This window comes from Osmia bicornis, chromosome 6 (genome assembly GCF_907164935.1).
Source record: "Osmia bicornis bicornis chromosome 6, iOsmBic2.1, whole genome shotgun sequence".
Lineage (NCBI taxonomy): Eukaryota > Metazoa > Arthropoda > Insecta > Hymenoptera > Megachilidae > Osmia > Osmia bicornis.
In genome coordinates, this window is record NC_060221.1 from 1,922,425 (window position 1) to 1,939,693 (window position 17,269).

Here is a 17,269-nt window from a genome sequence, read left to right on the forward strand (position 1 = left end):
ATTGAATGGTTTTCGACCGAGCTTTTGTGACTTTCATTTTATTTCCAAGTAAATTGACTGGCAGCCTCGAAGGACAGAGGCAAATCAATTCGAACTTCGTATTTGATGTATTGTTATTTGATAGTATTTTTCTTCTTGCACCTTTCCTCGTCTATTTGACAGTTTCTTCTTTCTTTAATTTTTATCGATGTATTCTGTACTCTACAGTCAGTAGAGTACTTCCTCTTCTTTCTTCTAAAACCGAAATAAAAATCGAAGAAAAAGTTGCAAGTTCTCTGTATTCTTTGCGGAACACCGCGAAACTTGAAGCAAGAAGCTTCGCGATCGTGCTTTCCCTCGTGAATATCAAATCTCGAAGCGAAACTCGCGTGTCTTTTTATTTGTCGGAAATTTCTTCGACCATACGTGAAGTTTCCGTGTATTTTCATCATTGGCCGACGGCAAAACTTCAGACTGTTCGAAAACTGTGAAGTCGTTGGTGTTGTTGACACTGAAAGCATCCCCCGCCATGGAAATCGCTGTTTCATTTCATCGAACCCTCTGGCGATGAAACTTTACATTGCTATTCAGAGTACAGATAATGAAAATTCTTTCGATTCAATTTCGACTAATGATCTTCTCTAATGAAGTTTTAAACACGTTAATTGGGACGGTAGAAAGAGCTATTTCTAGGACGGTGCACGGTAACGCATATTATGAAGGATATTAAGGAGTAATTTCTACTCGTTAGTGTAAATTTCATGTTATTTTGGGATGATTTTCTTCTTTCGTTTCACTGAATTTCCAAATTAAATCTATTAATCTTGATGGGCGCGAAATTCATTTTAAGCTTCTTTTTTCCTCGCCGTCACTTCCTGCCATCATTTCCCGAGGAAATGAAATTTCCCGATCGGCAAAGCCTATGGAGCATTATACGAGCTTCAAGGTGGAAATTCGAAAAGAAAGAGTAGCAGATTATAGGGCAGAAATTCTATGAAATATCATCTACAATTCACCTACATATATTCTAGATGCTTGTATTGTCCCCTGACCTATATCCCTTACGCATCGTACAACGATTGTTTTCGATATATCATCGAATATTTCTATCTCCATTTTTCTATTTCCATAAAAATAATTTTTACGACAGAAGAATTCGGATATATATGAAATAATGGATTATTGGAATATTGGAACATTCGGATAACAAAAAAGGGTGATTTTATTCCCTGTCAATGATTTTTATCTGGAATGATAGCTTGGCTTTTGATGCAATAGGATTCGAGTGGTTACAAAACAAAAAATTCCTTGAAAAATCAGTTTCCTTCCAACTAAACTTTTAAGACACACAGAGTACGAAAGTTCCACCTTCTTCTCTGAAGAAGACAACAGTCAGTGCATATTTAGTTTCTTTCTTTTTCTCTTTTTTTTTATTCGTTCGATCATATTTTATTCCCGATTCGACTTGAAACGAGATTTCACGATCGGAAAGGGGTCACGGTTGCGTTAACCCAGTTCGTGAAATTTTCGTGTGGTACGCAGAAACTGGAGGAAAACGCGGTTATCAGGAAGAGGAGGTTTTCAGTGAAGATGCTAGAATATTATTCGTGCACACATCGTCAGCAAAAGCTCCGAGATTGATAGAGAGGAAATTTGCGTTCGACAGGCTGAATAATTGTGAAGCAGACGCTTAATATAATCTATGTAATCCGTTAATTGGCGCCGAACGAGCAATCAATGATTCCAGATATTTTTCTTCTTCCTTTCCTCAGCCCGGTTCGGACTAAAAATATAGGATTCCCTCGTTGGACTGGTGCAATTAAGAGAAGAAGCGTTTGCTTTGTTAATTAAGAGAATGCTGGACAGAAAAGGATTTTTTTCATTTTTTTTTTTTTACTCGAACTGAAGAACAAACGGAACGATTCTATGAATTGATTCATTTTTTTTTCACCCCTTTTTAAGGACTGATACCAACAAATTTTCATTCCACCTGCGTTTCTCAATTATTTTGGCAAGTGAAAAATGAAAGAGATTTTTATGAATAGGATAAAAGGGTTAAAGATCCTCTGATCGTCATTATTGATTTACCGTACACTAAATTAGACCAAGGCCTGTGTATCCTCTTTTCCGTATCCACTTCTTGCTTAATAATTTAAAAGATCTCCATGCCAATGTTTCAAGGTTTCCTCGTCACGAGAATCTTGCCTTATTAACAAACCGGTGGATCATTAAGCGATTAAAATAGAAATCTAAATCCCTAGAAATATTCCATCAATTCAATCGTCGATTTCCGAGAAACATTTTTCCATCTACCCTGCAGAGATAATGATGAAATAAAAATGAATGTTTAATCCTCTGAAAGGGTAGCCAAAGCCTTCGAACTAAATCCAGAAGAGGAGTTAAATCCAAAGAGATTCTTCTAGAAATCAGGATTGTATTAAAATTTAAACGTGGAAAGGATAGATCGCGATTAATCCTCGAATGATGAAACCGGGTCAATCGTAACCCAGACCTACGATAATTACATCGTGTTTAAGTCTTTCAAAAATTTTTGTAAAATCAATCTAAATCGTTGCTATCTCAATCGTCGGGTTGTTAAAGGGTTAAAAGGTTGTTTGCCAGCAATCAAGTATCGAATTCGACGAATGACCTATCAATTAACGCGCTGCATCGAGCGGTATCCAGCGGGCAAAGCGATTAACGTCCCTTTTCATTCGCACGCGGAAAGCGGATTACCGTCGGAGGTATTGTTATTACCAGAGACTGAAATTTTGTAATGGTAATCCTTTGACAAAATACACGCGTTGTTTGTAGGAAAATCTTACTCTGTCAAGTTTCCAGTCAAAGGAACTGCTGAAAACTTTGACTGTAAGAGGAGGTTCTAGAGTTCCTGAAGTTGGAAAGTTTCTTTGGCCAGTAGAAATTCGAGGAAAAGAAATTAATTAAGATCGCTTTCCCATCAGAAGGAGATCGTGTCTCCTCGAAATTTTCGCGTAAAAAATAGAAAAGCGAAGGAAAGTTCGGAAAACGTTCCCGGTTGGAGGGGGAAAAAAAAAATAAAATCCTCGTTTACTCGAAAAGGAAATTCAACCGAGCTACCTACACTTAATTCCACGACGAAATGTACATGGAGCTCGTCTGGAAAAGCTCCCTTTAATTAAACCGTGCTCCGTCAGAAGCCATACGTTCGCCCGTTTAATTCGCTCATCTTTTTGTATTTCCTTTTTTCGAAATAAACCGTACGGTGTGTGGAACGAGCAGAATTGCAAGAATTACGTATACGTCTACTGTTTTTCTTAACAAGAAGTATGTTTAACGAAGTTGAGGATAAAATATTTCAGGAAACAGAAGATTCTCTTTTTCGATGGAAACTTTGTCACTCGCGTTTGAACAAGTTTCCCTTTTTCCGCGAGAAATAGATCGAGCGAATTTTCAAGAAAGTAACGCGATCAGAAAGTCCTGATTTTCGCTCGATTGCGCTTTTCACCGGCCTAATCTTAAACTTACGACCGCGAAACTCTTGGGAAACTTACTGGAAGTAGAATCGGCACTGCTGGAAAACTCGTGGCAGACACAATGGATTAGATAACGAAGAGGACGATGATCATCGAATTGGAGAACAGACGCGACAGACGCGATGAATTAGCTCCGTTTTATCAGAACGAATGGATAACGAGCTCTAAGTAAGCACACGTCGACTACTAGAAAGTCAAATTTCCTTTCAACCAGAAGTTGAAATTCTGGCAGAGAGAATGGATTGAAACGAGATGAAACTTGGTGAACAGCAGACGTTTCGTGTTCCGACTGCTTCACTTTCGAGTGAAGTAATACCGTGTTAACTTGTGACAATTCCAATATTCAATTGGCCTAAGTGTACCTATTTTTAGACGCCACGGAGTGCCGTGATCTTTAATAAAAACTGATAAAAACATCAGTTTCCGTAACACGATAGCAAACATAAAACAAACGAAAGAGACGCGCAATCTTATCCGAGTTATTTCCACGCGGATCCTGGAGGCTCGCTTTCAAAGGATCGACACAAAAGGATCCGTGGATCGTGACCATAAACGTACACGGTATGTATCATCGGAAACGAAGAGCAGCCTCAAGAAAACGCATCGTCCTCGATGGGATCCATTTTGTCCGCAAATCTTTATTGAATTCGATCACCCGACAAGCGTGGTGGTCGTTCGATATCGTTTTACGAGACGCTCGATCCTTCTGCAGATTACGGGAATTCGCTTTCCTGGCTCTCTGTACTTGGCCCAGAGGAAGAAGAAGAAGAGAAAAAAAGAAAAGAAAAGAGGAATCAAGTCTCTCCTCGTTCTAAAGTTATCGAAGAGGCTTTTCGTTCGCTGGTCCATGTTCGCCATGCGGATATCGGTATTTCGGAATAAAATCATACGAATTGAGAATTTCTTCTTCTCGTATGAAATTTGTCGTAAAACTTGGTAGGCAGAGCTCTTCTTCATGTTCGTACGTGCTATTTCCTTGTCTGCCGTTCGTTCCAGTCACGCCAGCCTCAAACTTTCACTTTCGAACGCAATAATGCCGACACAACAGGCTGGACCAGAATGCTCCCAGTGAATTGGATTAACCAAGTTTATCGTCGTTCGTTTCAGAGGGTTACACGAGCAACCCTGCTGGAACGGGACACGCTGTCCGACCAATGGGTTCTGGAATTGTTGGAATTTGCCCGGCTTGCCTCGTTCCGGAAAGTTTTCGAAACAAGCCACGTTGCTTCCCCTTTCTTCTCCTACACTCTACTGATTTCGATGGGTTTGATATTATACCCAGCCAACGTCTATATTTTAAATAATTTCAGGTATACGTTACGGCGAATGTATACGTTAGTTAACGAATGCGCATACTAATTTGCTAAGTAAATGTATTCGCCAGCAATGAAATTTAAACTTTAACGAACAGAAGCAAACATTGACGTTGTAGCTAACGTATGCATTGTCCGGCGAATGAATATGAAAATGATCGACTAGAAATAACGAGGCAGACGTAAATGTTGAAAAAGGGGGTAGATATTACGGATAGGGCTCAGCTAGAAAAGCGTTTACGAGCTTTTTGATAGGGACTTACTCAAAGTGGCGTTGTTGGCACGCGACTGATCGGTCTGCGATCTAAGCAATCGCAACCGATTCAGTTTGCTTTGTTGTTGGTCCAGCCTGTGCCTCAATCTGGCGAGTTGTTCCTGCTGTGCTGGCTCCTGAAACAGTAAACAGTGGTCACTGAATACAACCGTCTGAACGCATCGAAACATCCCTCGGGCAAAGTGAATACGGTATAACAAGTAAAACAGAGAAACAGCACACGCATGGAATATTTCAACTGGAGTCAAATAAAAGCACCCTCTTTGAGGCCGGGGACACGTGTAACGCTATGTTCGCCCGATAAATCGAAGCAATTTTATTCAAGTAGATACTGACAACGAAACAAATTGAGACTTGAAACTACGTCCCAACAATTACGTCCATGAAAATATATAACAACGGCAAGAGAAAGAAGAAGAAATTGACTTTGTTCAACGCAGAGTCTCCTAGTCCTCTGGTATCAACCGGAAAAATTACCAGCAGCCTTTCACCGTAAAAAATAAAGATTTCCTTTTCTTCATGGTGCACATTGTCGACGGTTAAAAAGTCCCCGGAGCTTAGAGACGAAAGCTTCATCGGGTCGTCGAGTTGGAAACGAATGGAAGATTCGTTTCGTAGGAGCAACGAGCGAATAAAACTTTCCATCTTCGGTATCGGGCTGAAGATAGAGTTGCAGCCGTACTCTACTGCCACTGGATTAAGGCTTTCAAGTTCTAGGAAATCCAGGTTCCTTCCCTGCCTCCAGGCTTCTTCCGTGTTCCTTTGAATAGCTGCTTCCCAATGAAAAGCCCGCTTTCGCTGTGTATAACACGCGTCGCGTCTCGACGAGTACTCGCGCCTATTACATTCAATGTTTCTCGAAATGACCGATGAACTAGATACTTTTTATAACAGGTAACCTTGGTACATTGGCGGTAATCAGGTCGCTCTCTCTTTTGATTCACTTCTCCTGCAGCTTTTTACGAGTTAGCTGAACGCGCAACGGGCCAACTGCATTCTCCTCGAAGATGATGGGATCGGAGTGGAGAAACGACTTCCTGTCTCGTATGCTTAGCTCTTAAGAGGCAACCAGCTTCCTTCTTCAACGATATTAACGAGATTAAGTGCGACTACGAGCAAGTTTTCCTATCGACTAGCCAACGTGTCGCTCTAATCTCGTTGATCGCTTCAGGCGAGTTTGATGCCTCGTTGGATCGTCAACGAACGCTGTCACCGATTACCTACTCGAGTTTTTATAGCAGACGTTGATGATTATCATCTTCTGAAATTCGGATTTTCATCTTTGCAAGTAGTGGGATCGTATTCCCTAGGGAAGCCTATCTGTATCTGGTGATTTTTCACACTGATAAAAGTCCTATTTACATAGCAATTTCAGCCAAGTACATCAGATAAACACGTGGAATGAAAAAAGAAAAAAAAAAAAAAAACGAAAGGAATTCCTGGCAATAATTTCGGTAATAAAGCGTTTCGCACGATCCTGAAGCTTCCGTCGAGGATAATAGCCCGGGTGGTTGGTCAGTGATCGAGGGTTCGTTGCACCTCAGATCTCTATCGTTCGAGCAAATCGGGATCGTTCGGCAAAAATAACTAGCAATTACGTGTTCGGTCGCGGTTATTAGTCTTGTCGAAGTCGAGCGTTCGCCACAAAAGAGACTGGCGTGCACGAAGAGCTCTGAAAAGGCTGACTGTACGAGCGTAAAGAATCTCGAAAAGCCGACAGGTGTTCGCCATTCGAATTGCACGTTACGTCGTTGATAAATTTGCCGCTCGTGTTCGGTTCCGTGTGACGCGTGAAAATCGAAGTCCTCGAGAAAAAGAAAGACCAGTTGGTTCCACCAACCGTTAGGCTGACCTTGCTGGCTATAATCTTGACCTTGAACGAAGAAAATCCATCGGTGGCTCTTCGATTCTTCACCTCAGTTCGGGGATGCATTTCTAGAGGTTTAATTTTACATTACTCTTAATTAATTGCACTCAACACGTTATGCTGTTATTCCAACATTAACAAAATTGAAAATTGTATAAAATTGCTGTAAAATAGAACGGCGAGGGAGAAATGAACGCGTTAAAATAACGTTAGAAGGATAATTGGTGGAGGGTGTGGAAATATCTTGGCTAATTACAGAACGGAAACCGGGCTCATCGTCGAGCGGAAGCGGAACGCATCGAGAGAGTCGAGCGAGAGGGCAGATCCAGTAATATCTACTAGAGCTTTGTCGAGCAATTTCCAGAACGATTTCCGCGTTTAAGGGTAGCAGAATGAGGTTGTGTCTCACCTGTGCGCCTCGAAGCACGGCCAGACGGGCCTCTCTCTGCTCCAGCAGCCTCCTTTGCTGGGCTATTTCCCGCTGCTGCCTGGCCGCCATGCTTTCAAGCTCGCTGAGCACCAGCACAGCACCACCCCCGCCCACTGGTAACTGAAACAAAATTAACAATACATCAGCACAATCATCTTTCCAATATCTGTCTAAACTTGCAAGAGGGAACCTGTCCTCCACACATTAATCGCTATTGCAAACCTAGAAAGTAACTTTAACGATTCCTGGAACTCCTAGCAGAAGATGGCAATAAATAAGCCAGAATACTCGAAGAAGAAGAAGAAGTCATGGTGTAAGGTAAACCCATTGCAAGGAGGCGACAGTGTTCTAAATGTCAGCCTGCCATTTCGCAACGATGAAGAAGAAGAGACGGTATAGCGGAGAGGGAGAAGAGGATTACGCGATTTCGCGAGCAGCGCGGGCAGAAAGAAATGTAAAAACGGAACGGAAGGGTAGGTGAAAAAGGAGGGAAGAGGTGTAATGCGGCAGAAAAGAAAAAGCGAGACGAAGAGTGGTAGGTCCGGACCAGTGGACCAGTGGAGTTCTTTTTGCTTGACCTCGTGCACCATCTGGAGAGGACCGGCCGCCGATACCAAGTAGAATCCCAAGGACGACCTGGCCCTTCGAATTCCTCAGCGACAAGGACTCCTGGTAACCTTCGTACGTCAACCAAACGATCCTCAAACACGACGGATGCACATCGTATCTACTCTCCAACAGAGTACTTTTACTTTTTATCCATTTCTTTACCCTCTTCTTCGGCATCTTTTATAGCGACCTAGCGATCTTATATACTAATTTTATACTAATTATGTAGGATACTGCTCGTATGACTTTCAGAAACGAACAGAATTAACAGCAACCCGACTTCCATCGTCGTTTCACCAGAGGAAAATTGATGAAAGTGCAGCAGGTAATGTGCAATTAAAATGCAAAAACGAGGAGAACAATCGAATAACCTAAATCTAAATAAGAGAACTTTCGTACTTATCTAACGCTGGGTTACCATTATTAACTCAACCTTCCCGCTTTCTACCAGTAGATTTATCGGTTAAAAGCTTTGGAAAATTGTTGTTCCATCTAGCCCGTTTCCCTTTCTAGATCCTATCTAGATCCTAAACGAATAATTTCGCTTCTATTCCGCGAACGGGAAATATATTGAATAGGAGAGCAGCGTTACCGTATTCCGGCTAACAAACCAGCGATCCTTTATAGTCTATAGCTTCTCAACTTGTTCGCGGCCGAACATGAAAATTCTATTTTATATACCGTTTCTTAAACCGAGGATTCGCGTCGAATCCTTTCAAGCTCGTTGCGCTTCACGGCGCATAATTTTCCGTTCTTTTCTTCCCTCGAACCGGTGCGGTGTCTCGGTTAAAAAAGAAGCATATTTTTATACAGCACACCGCGCGCTCCGGCTCTCGTTAATTTTTTTCTCCAACAGTTGATTATCATTCGTGGGACCGTTGTTTCGAACACTTGGCGAGATTACGACTACCCGGTAACTGGTTAAGAGTGTTCAAGTCCGATCTAAAGAAGGATATTTGTTGCGAGTCGTAAGGAAAATTGCTTCCAAGCAATTTCATCGAATCTAGCTTAGAACCAGGACGATAAGTATATTTTAGACTTATGCTTTAAAATCGTGAATATTTAGACGTCAGTTAGGATCAGGATTACACACGCCTCCTAGAACGTCTCTATTTCGATGATCTGAAATTCTATGCCTTAATCCTTCGAGCACGTATTCCGGCACTTCGTACGACGTCGGAGGATAATTTCAAACTTTTGTACAACACAAGATCAACTACGGAGCGATATACCAGGATGACGTCGTCTTCTACGCTCGCTGTCTGATCTGAAGCAGAGCAATATCGTAGCTCAAAGTGACGGATATTAAGACATACCTAGAACCCCGGCTATACATACACGGTGTTTTAGCCTGCCTCTGATCCTAGTCGAACCGATATCCTCCGCCAACACGAGGAATATCGACACGCGTCTACCGCTTGGATTATGTATGCGTTCTAGGGTAGCTTTGTAATCGAAATCAGAGCGATATAATGCCTCTTCCAATAGGAATTGCTTACGTAAGCTAATAACACGAGATAGGAAATAGAGATATTATAGAAAGAAGATGGTTGTTGAGTTTTTGCACACGTTTATTTATTCGTTTGCTCAGCCATTAAGAATACGGGGTTAGATATAAGAAAAATAACATATGGGAGTTATCTAGACGCGTTACACAATATACTGTAGAGAATATACTGTACCGTTTGATAAATCAAATTCGTTATATGGGCAATTTATTTGGCACTAATAACGAGGTTATTAAAATTATCCGAGAAGAAGGGCGGTCTGATCGAAAAACGGATCTCCCGAGGAAAGGAACATAAAAATAAGCATTCCTGCACTGGGAAAACTTTATTTCCAGCGATAAACGGGACAGAGTTTTGGAACAGTTCCAGACACGATAATTTCCCTCTGGTAATTAAGGAAATTCGTCGACGATGGTTAATGAAGAGGAGGGGAAGAACATTTTGCCAAGGATACGCATAAATACAGGTGAAATTTCATCGAAATAATCCCTGAGGGCCAATCTCGTACTTGCTATTACACGTTACAAAGTTTAGTAACTATTATTTACTCGATGAACTACTAGTTCCGCTAAACTATGACACGTCTTCCCCCTTGCTTACTCGACGCACCCCCGTTTTATCGTGAATAAGTAATGAACGTTTAGAGCCACGTCTTTCGAGGCTGTCTCAGATAAATAGATTTATACGTTGGCTTGGCACCCTGGCCTTCAAGAAATGATAACGAGCTTCAGGGAAAGGGGACAAGAGTGATAAGGGTGATTCTAGATACTGGACTAGGAATTTGATGGTGAATAACGTTTCTAAGATTAAGGGTGAGATAGGTATAAATTTCCTTTGAAATTTGCAGACAGTTCTACCGAGAGAAAAATATACAACTTTCCATGTGAAACCTATCACGTCGCAAACATAATAATAACCGATGCATCGTAAGAATGAAAATATTGGTGATACCAGAAGATTGAAGTAGCAGTAAAGCTGACATAGCAAACTTTTAAACTGAAAAATACCTTATAAAATTCTCTCATAGAATTTATCGTTTCCTCGATATAATCTGACTAAGCAGTAGTAGTAGAAACGTTTCAAAACTCGAGAAAATAATACAAGAAAGAACCACATTGTAATGGTAAATACTGAAGAACTGAAGTACCAATAAAGTAAGATTCTACCTGACATAACAGACTATTAAATGAAAAATTCCTAATAAAATTTGTTCACCAGAAAAACTTAACATAATCAGACGAACAGAGAAAGAGAGAGAGAGAAAGAGAAAGAGGTAGGAGAGGAGACGTTCTCGTCATCTCATCGAAGGAAGATTTGAAGGGGTTTGGAACATAAAGAACCTTACCTCGTTCTCGAGCTTCGAGGTCTCGTTGCATTCTACCTCCTTGTTGTCAGCCAGTCTCTCCTTCACAGAAAGAAGTTTCGCCTTTCTTTTGGATCGTCCGTGGCGGAGCTTCACCGTCACGGCTTTCAACTTGAAGTTTTCCGCCGGATAGACGCACGCCAGCATCGTGCTTGTACACGGTTTCGCGATTATTTTCGTTTGATTTTCCACGATTCGCTTAAGAAAGCCACGGGAATATCCACGATTCAACTTTTCTCAACGTTCGCGATATTTCGCGACTACAACGACGACGAAGACGAGGAGGAGGTCTGCGATTCTTCTTTGACGTGGAATCGCTCGTCTCAGTCCCATCGGCATGGAACTCGTTAATCCTTGCGATTAATTAAGGAACGCGTGGGAGGACGCGATGTGCTTTCGAACGCAACGTTAATTGCTGCTTCGTGCTTCACAGTTTCCTCTGTTTCCTCTTGGTTAACTGCGAGACTTGAATTCAGTTTCGCTTCGTGTGCCGTCTAACGTCTCTAACAGATATCGAAGAAACACCGTGCGTTAAAAGACACCATGATAATTCGCAGTTCTCGATGCTTTGCTCTGGGCAAGAATCTGGCTAATCGAATTATATCGTGTACCAAAATCATTTTCACTATTCATTTCCTTAAGCTAACGTCTGATATAGAATATTTCAAGTAGCTCTGCGAAACGGGTTAAATGGAAAAAGTCTCGAGACATCTTTGCAAAGCAAATCAACTCTCGGTTGGTTCTAGATTCGGTTCAAGAAAGCTCGAGATATCCTTACGAAGCAAGTAATTCGAGTGAGCTTTGTATTGGATGGGACCAGGATTCCGGATACTCCCACAAATTGAACAAACTAATCAATTTTAAAACCAAAGAATCCTTACTTAACATACTTTCCATCGATTAAACGTACCTTTAGTCGTTTACGTATTCATGAAAATGGCAAAACGATAGCAAGTTGGATCTATTTCCTAAGCAAGGTGAATCCAATTTCCAGGAGTAAAAGACGATCGAGGTTGCGAAGAGCGAAACTCTATCCAGTGATAATACAACTTCTGTTAATTATGAGCATGTTTGTAGAGCGATGCAAAGGGAAAACGTGCAATGGGCACCCGATTCAACGCTTTGACGATTGTCCCTCAACTCGCTGACTCTCTATGCAGAGTAATCGAGGCTGCATTCGATTCCAAAAGCGTCCGTATAGCAGAAAGAGAGAATACACCAAGCACCTGAATTGAATTTCGATTACAGAACCAACCTGAATCAATGATATAATCGATTCTGAAATCTCTGTTCCCTACCTTCGTACACTGGATGCTTTCTACCATCATTTGTAAATCCTTTGCACATATTACCTTCCATATGAACTGTAGCCTACTTTTTCATCCAATTTACGAAACATGCTTAATATACTAATCTTCAGATTGAATAAGAAATGAAACCATTAGCTGATACTCATCAAAGCGAGATCTAAGCTCATTTATCAACGATGATCGTCATTGAAACAAGTAAACGGAGCAGTGGCGAATAATCGTGGAGGAGGGCGTTTAGAAACGTAGATGAAAATGAGAGAAAAACTGTTTTTCGAGTGTCTTTTAGAAGGAATGAAAGGAAGAGCAAAGAAGACCAGCCAGGGCTGCATTCACTAATTTCAGCTCGTTTCTTTAACCACTCATTTTTCACCGAGAATACTTCATTATAAATTTTTCATTTAGGTTTGTGGTCTCACTTTTGCTTATTCTATTAGCATCGTTTAAACAGTCGGAAAACTCGGCTACGATCTACGCTGAAAATACTCCTCCAGGCTATTCGAGTGAAAGGGTCGTCGCGATAACGACTTTTTATCATCCCACTTCATCCTTATCGTTCGAATTTGTGGAAATCTTTTAGCTCGTATCCAACCTTTGAGATTCTTCAAGCTGCTTCGCGAAAAAGGAGTCGCTTTTTTAACCCATTCATTTTCAGAGGTCAAAAATATATTACTTTCTAGATGGCACTTTTTATTACAGAAGAAAAGTACTTGGACTGAATAGATAGTAGAAAAAAAAAAAAAAAGAGGGAAATGGATTGAATAGATTTTATGAAACGAGAGCAATCTCGTTTTGTTTCTTGGTGCATTAAATCATTCAGTCCTCCGATTGAAAAGTGCATTGCGCGAGACGACGTTCGCTCATCGATTATTAATAATTCATATAATTAATCCTTCTATTGTATTGCGGTCTATAGATGCGATTCAATTGCGGCCTTTATTTCGCGATACATTTTACATTCAATTACATATTCTTGCATTGTATTTCCAGCTATGCATTTGAAATACGTTTCAATATATTCGACATCCCCTATAGCATTACAAAACGAGCTAGCTAAGTGGAATCTCATAGGACAGAAGGTAAATATTAATTAAGAGTGCTGCTTCTTTGATCGATCTCTACGATATTTTCCAACCCCTCGAAAAATAACGCTCGAGACTCGTTCATCGCGTACCATCGACTCTTAAAAAGAAAAAAAAAAATGGATACTCAATATACTTTGAAGAATCCAAGTTTCGGGCTGGGAAAGTTATCATGGGGAGTAAGCAACGTTTAACGTTTACCGAGCGTATCCGAAATCGATAGGAGAACGAAGAGGGTGTACCGGAAAACGGTGTGGGCGTTCGCGAGAGAGGAAACAACGAAACGACGGAAATCGAGAACGATTAAGCGGCAACATTTACGGGCTATCAGTTTCCACGTTTCGAGAAAATAAACGTCGGAAGATCGTTCGAGGAGAGAAGCTGAGAGAAGAAGAAGAAGAAGAAAACGAGTTGTCCTTCTGTCTGGAAGCTCCTTTCGACCCAGAAACACGAGAAGATGCTTCGAGCGGTATTCCATGTTCGGCGATGAAGAAAATTTTTGCCTGGGAAAAGCCAGGGGGAAAAAGTGACACGCTGCTACTCACTGAACCGTCAGAGCTAAGTGAATCAATCGCGTTAAAACAAATAGACGTTTCCCCTGACTCTAACTGGGTTTGTCTTATTTAATTTCCGACAGCTCGAGGGGAAAAATCGAGGCGTGATTGCTGACCCCTCTGCTTCGCTCCTTATGCCACCCTGATGTCACCCCAAGCAACAGTATTCTCCATAAATATCTCCCACGTTAGCTTAAATTTTAACTTAACGCCGTAATGCTAACGTAAAATGATCACTTTTCAATTTCGAACAAGCACCCGCAACGTACATGGTCGAGTTACAGAGGGTTAAGTCAATAGATCGTGGTAGTTGATTTACCAAGTGTATGTTGTGCTTAACTCAAGGCTCGATTAACAACTTTACCAGGTGTACGCGTAAACGCGAATATCGTAGATGTGTAAGAGAATGTGAATAGTCGTGTAGAAGATAGGAGGCCTAAATAATATGGAGCCACTTGACGAAATTAAGCCAAGTTTACATAGGCAGGGTAAACGTCGGAGCACGGTACCTGAAATAACTTGGCCATGTATGAAACGCGCAATCAAAATGTGTAGGAAAAAGTTATTTCGTTGAGGTACGTTGTATATTAGCTTCAGCAAATTGGGTCAAAAAAACAAATCACCTCCAGGACCAGAACCTCGATGACACGGTGTGAAAAAGAGGGGAAAAAATGCATCGCGTTGCTTTTGGAGAGAACAAGCGGTATATCCAGAGACAGGCGACAAAATGTTGCGTACAACATTAGTAGCAGATAAAATAGGAAAAAAGAAAATTTCTGTTAGAGTAACCCGACTGTGATACTTTTATGTCGTCGAATCCTGTCAGGCTTTTCATGTTTCGAAATCAAGCATCCGATCTACCACGACCTAATATTATTTTCACCAGTCTCGTACGGATTAATTTACGGTTCAAGTGGGTCAGTTTCGTCCCAGTATAAAATACCACTTCGCACCCACGCCACGCAACAATGTGGATCGATACAAGTGTCAGTAAAACGGTATCCGTGAAAGCTTGTCGATAATTTCAATGTAACCTCATCAACGGTTAATTCTAAGCTCCTTACGATCCGAACAAAGTCCGTGTTAGAATCGAAACGCAATTGTGATCATCTCTCTAGCAGCGTAGCTTTGTGAAATGTAAACGAGACCTGGATTCAGTCACGACGACGTCGATGAATTAATCGGTACATCCATTCTACTTATCGTCAAATATTCAAGCAGTTCTCGTTGACGTCTCGTTATTTTGTCCCATAACGGATGGTAGCAACGATATCGCGAATTGTCCCGTTACATATTTCATTCCATCTCGATTGATCAGAGAAAAAGGATCTATGGACTCTATTACAGAAGCATTCGAGAATACTGTAAAGTGGAAAATGGAAAGGGATCCAATCGTCTTGTCGATCCGACGAGGAAACACAGCAAAGGAAAAAAGGGTGGCCACTTAAATAAGTAATCCGGAGTTGAAGCGTATCGTCGCGCGAGCGAATCCATTTCGCGAAGGGTGAGTTTTCCATCTGGAGCCTCGTTAATCGATCGACCAAGACCATCGCCAGAGGACAAACTTTGAAAAAGAAATCACGTACCATGGATAAATGTCGCTAGGATAATGGCTGGCCATTAAATACCCTGATGTATGTCTGCTTATAAATCTGACGTTGAATCGTACGTTTCAGACTCGAGAGAAACACCGTTTAACGATAAAAACAACATCTGACTAATGGGGCTGAATTTTCTACAGTTTCGAGAATTTTCAGTTTCCAAGTTTGACGCGTAAAAATTTCCACCCCTAATTTTCGTACAACTTTGAATTTTGATTGATATTCTGAAATTAGTAAACCTCGCGTCGTAGAACGATGAATCTCCAAGACGGATGTTTCCTGCGCTCAGGAAACGAGACCGTTTAAGCTCGGATTCCTCTCTTCCGTGCAAAACAACAGCAACAAAAGTACCGCGAGACGTTTGTTCGCGACTATTTTCTAACAACAGAAAAGTGTTCGGTGAAAAGCGAAGAGATGGCAAGAGATTGGTGCTCTTCTCTTCTCTGTTCGTTGTAGTGGCGCTTGTGAAAGTCAGAGGAACAGAGTTCAAAGTGTCACCGATTGTACCCGAGGAGACAGTGAATAAAGAAAAGGAAAAAAAAGGAAAAAAAATGAAAAAAAAGAAAGAAGAAGAAGAAAGAAAAAGAGAACGAGCACGGTCGAAGGTGGAGACGAGCTCCACCTCGAACATGCGACAATGCCACGGGGGCGAGCACGCAGCCTTTGTGTGTAAAACGATCGAGCCAGGGGTGTCCTCTGTCTACTCCACGCCTCTTGTTATCTTTCTCACCGGCACTACAATCAGCGATCGTTTGCCAAGCATACCGACGCGTGTAGCCATCGTAGAAAAAGCATCTCGCAAGTACAGCCTTGAATAGTGATTTTTCTTGATTTCAAAGAAATTTGGCAGAACGAAAAGGGTTAACCGAAAAGGAAATGCTCTTCCCTTTGGCCGTGTTAAGACGGTTAAACCGTGTCTAAAGCTCTTTAGTCGCAGTCTTGCGTTTCACCGAGGAAGTAGCGGATCACCGAGCGTCGTGTTTCATTAATCGTTCAGAGGAGACAGAGGATTAAGGGCGAGGATTACGCGGTAACAAGGGAGAAAGAGGTTGTTGAATCGAAGAAAGGAGCCTTCTGAATCGGGTGGAGACCTGTTAGGTACCTGTTACGCGTCGTTTCCCAACTGCTGTTATTAACGATACACACCGCGGAGGAACGAAGGAATTATAGCTTATAATTTATAGCGTACACGATTCAAAATTAACCTCTACAGTTCCCTGATCGTTATTCTACTCCCTCTCTCTTCTATTTTAAATAATTCCTTGCGAATCCGGTGTATCCTCGAAGAGAAGCTTTCTTTCCGCTCGAGTATTTAACTGGGTCCAAGTAGAAATTGGACGAGAGACCGATGCATTCTTAATCTGCCGCTCGGGTGAAGTTATGAATTTAAATTATCTGCCCCTCCGTTCAGGCAGCAGACTCGTTTCTAAACGGACACTTCCGAGCAGCGAGAAAAATACTCGTATCATCGATCCCTGTCTCGCGAGGCATTCATCATCGGTCAATGAAAGATTGAGGCAGGTCCTGAATGCACGAGAGTGAAAACGTAACCCTTCGAAATCTTCGAATCTCTTTTATTTCTTACAATCTCATTTTTCAATCGTCCCTAGACAGCTTTATCAAGTAGCTGCGATGAAACATTGAAAGTTAGACGGTACCGGATTACTTTTGTCTCCTGTCAACTTCGCAACGAGTGTATAGAAATATTTGGCTATAATAAGAAGAAACTGAGAGAGACGAAAGTGCACGCGTGACTGGTGGTCGTTGACAAATGGACGGTAAGGTGTGCCAAGATAGGGTGAAACTAGTTCGCCGAGCGACAGTCAGCTGGACCTGGCTGACACGGGGTGACAGGGTGCAAGCTGAC

The 17,269-nt window shown here is 41.6% G+C and overlaps 1 protein-coding gene across 11 annotated transcripts in view; it reads right to left on the reverse strand.

Moving 5' to 3' along the window:
- The window catches only part of LOC114877330 (probable serine/threonine-protein kinase yakA), a 58,666-nt gene that overhangs the window by 9,507 nt on the left and 31,890 nt on the right, over window positions 1–17,269 (reverse strand). For 9 of the 11 annotated variants that reach the window (XM_029189769.2, XM_046286132.1, XM_029189770.2 and 6 more), the window contains 2 exons: window positions 7,358–7,498; window positions 5,071–5,197 (listed from right to left, as the gene is read on the reverse strand). In XM_029189769.2, coding sequence (XP_029045602.1) covers window positions 5,071–5,197; window positions 7,358–7,498 — 268 coding nt within the window. Of the gene's footprint in view, window positions 1–5,070; window positions 5,198–7,357; window positions 7,499–10,840; window positions 11,362–17,269 lie in introns of all 11 variants that reach the window. The other 2 variants (XM_029189766.2, XM_029189765.2) reach the window with 1 other exon arrangement.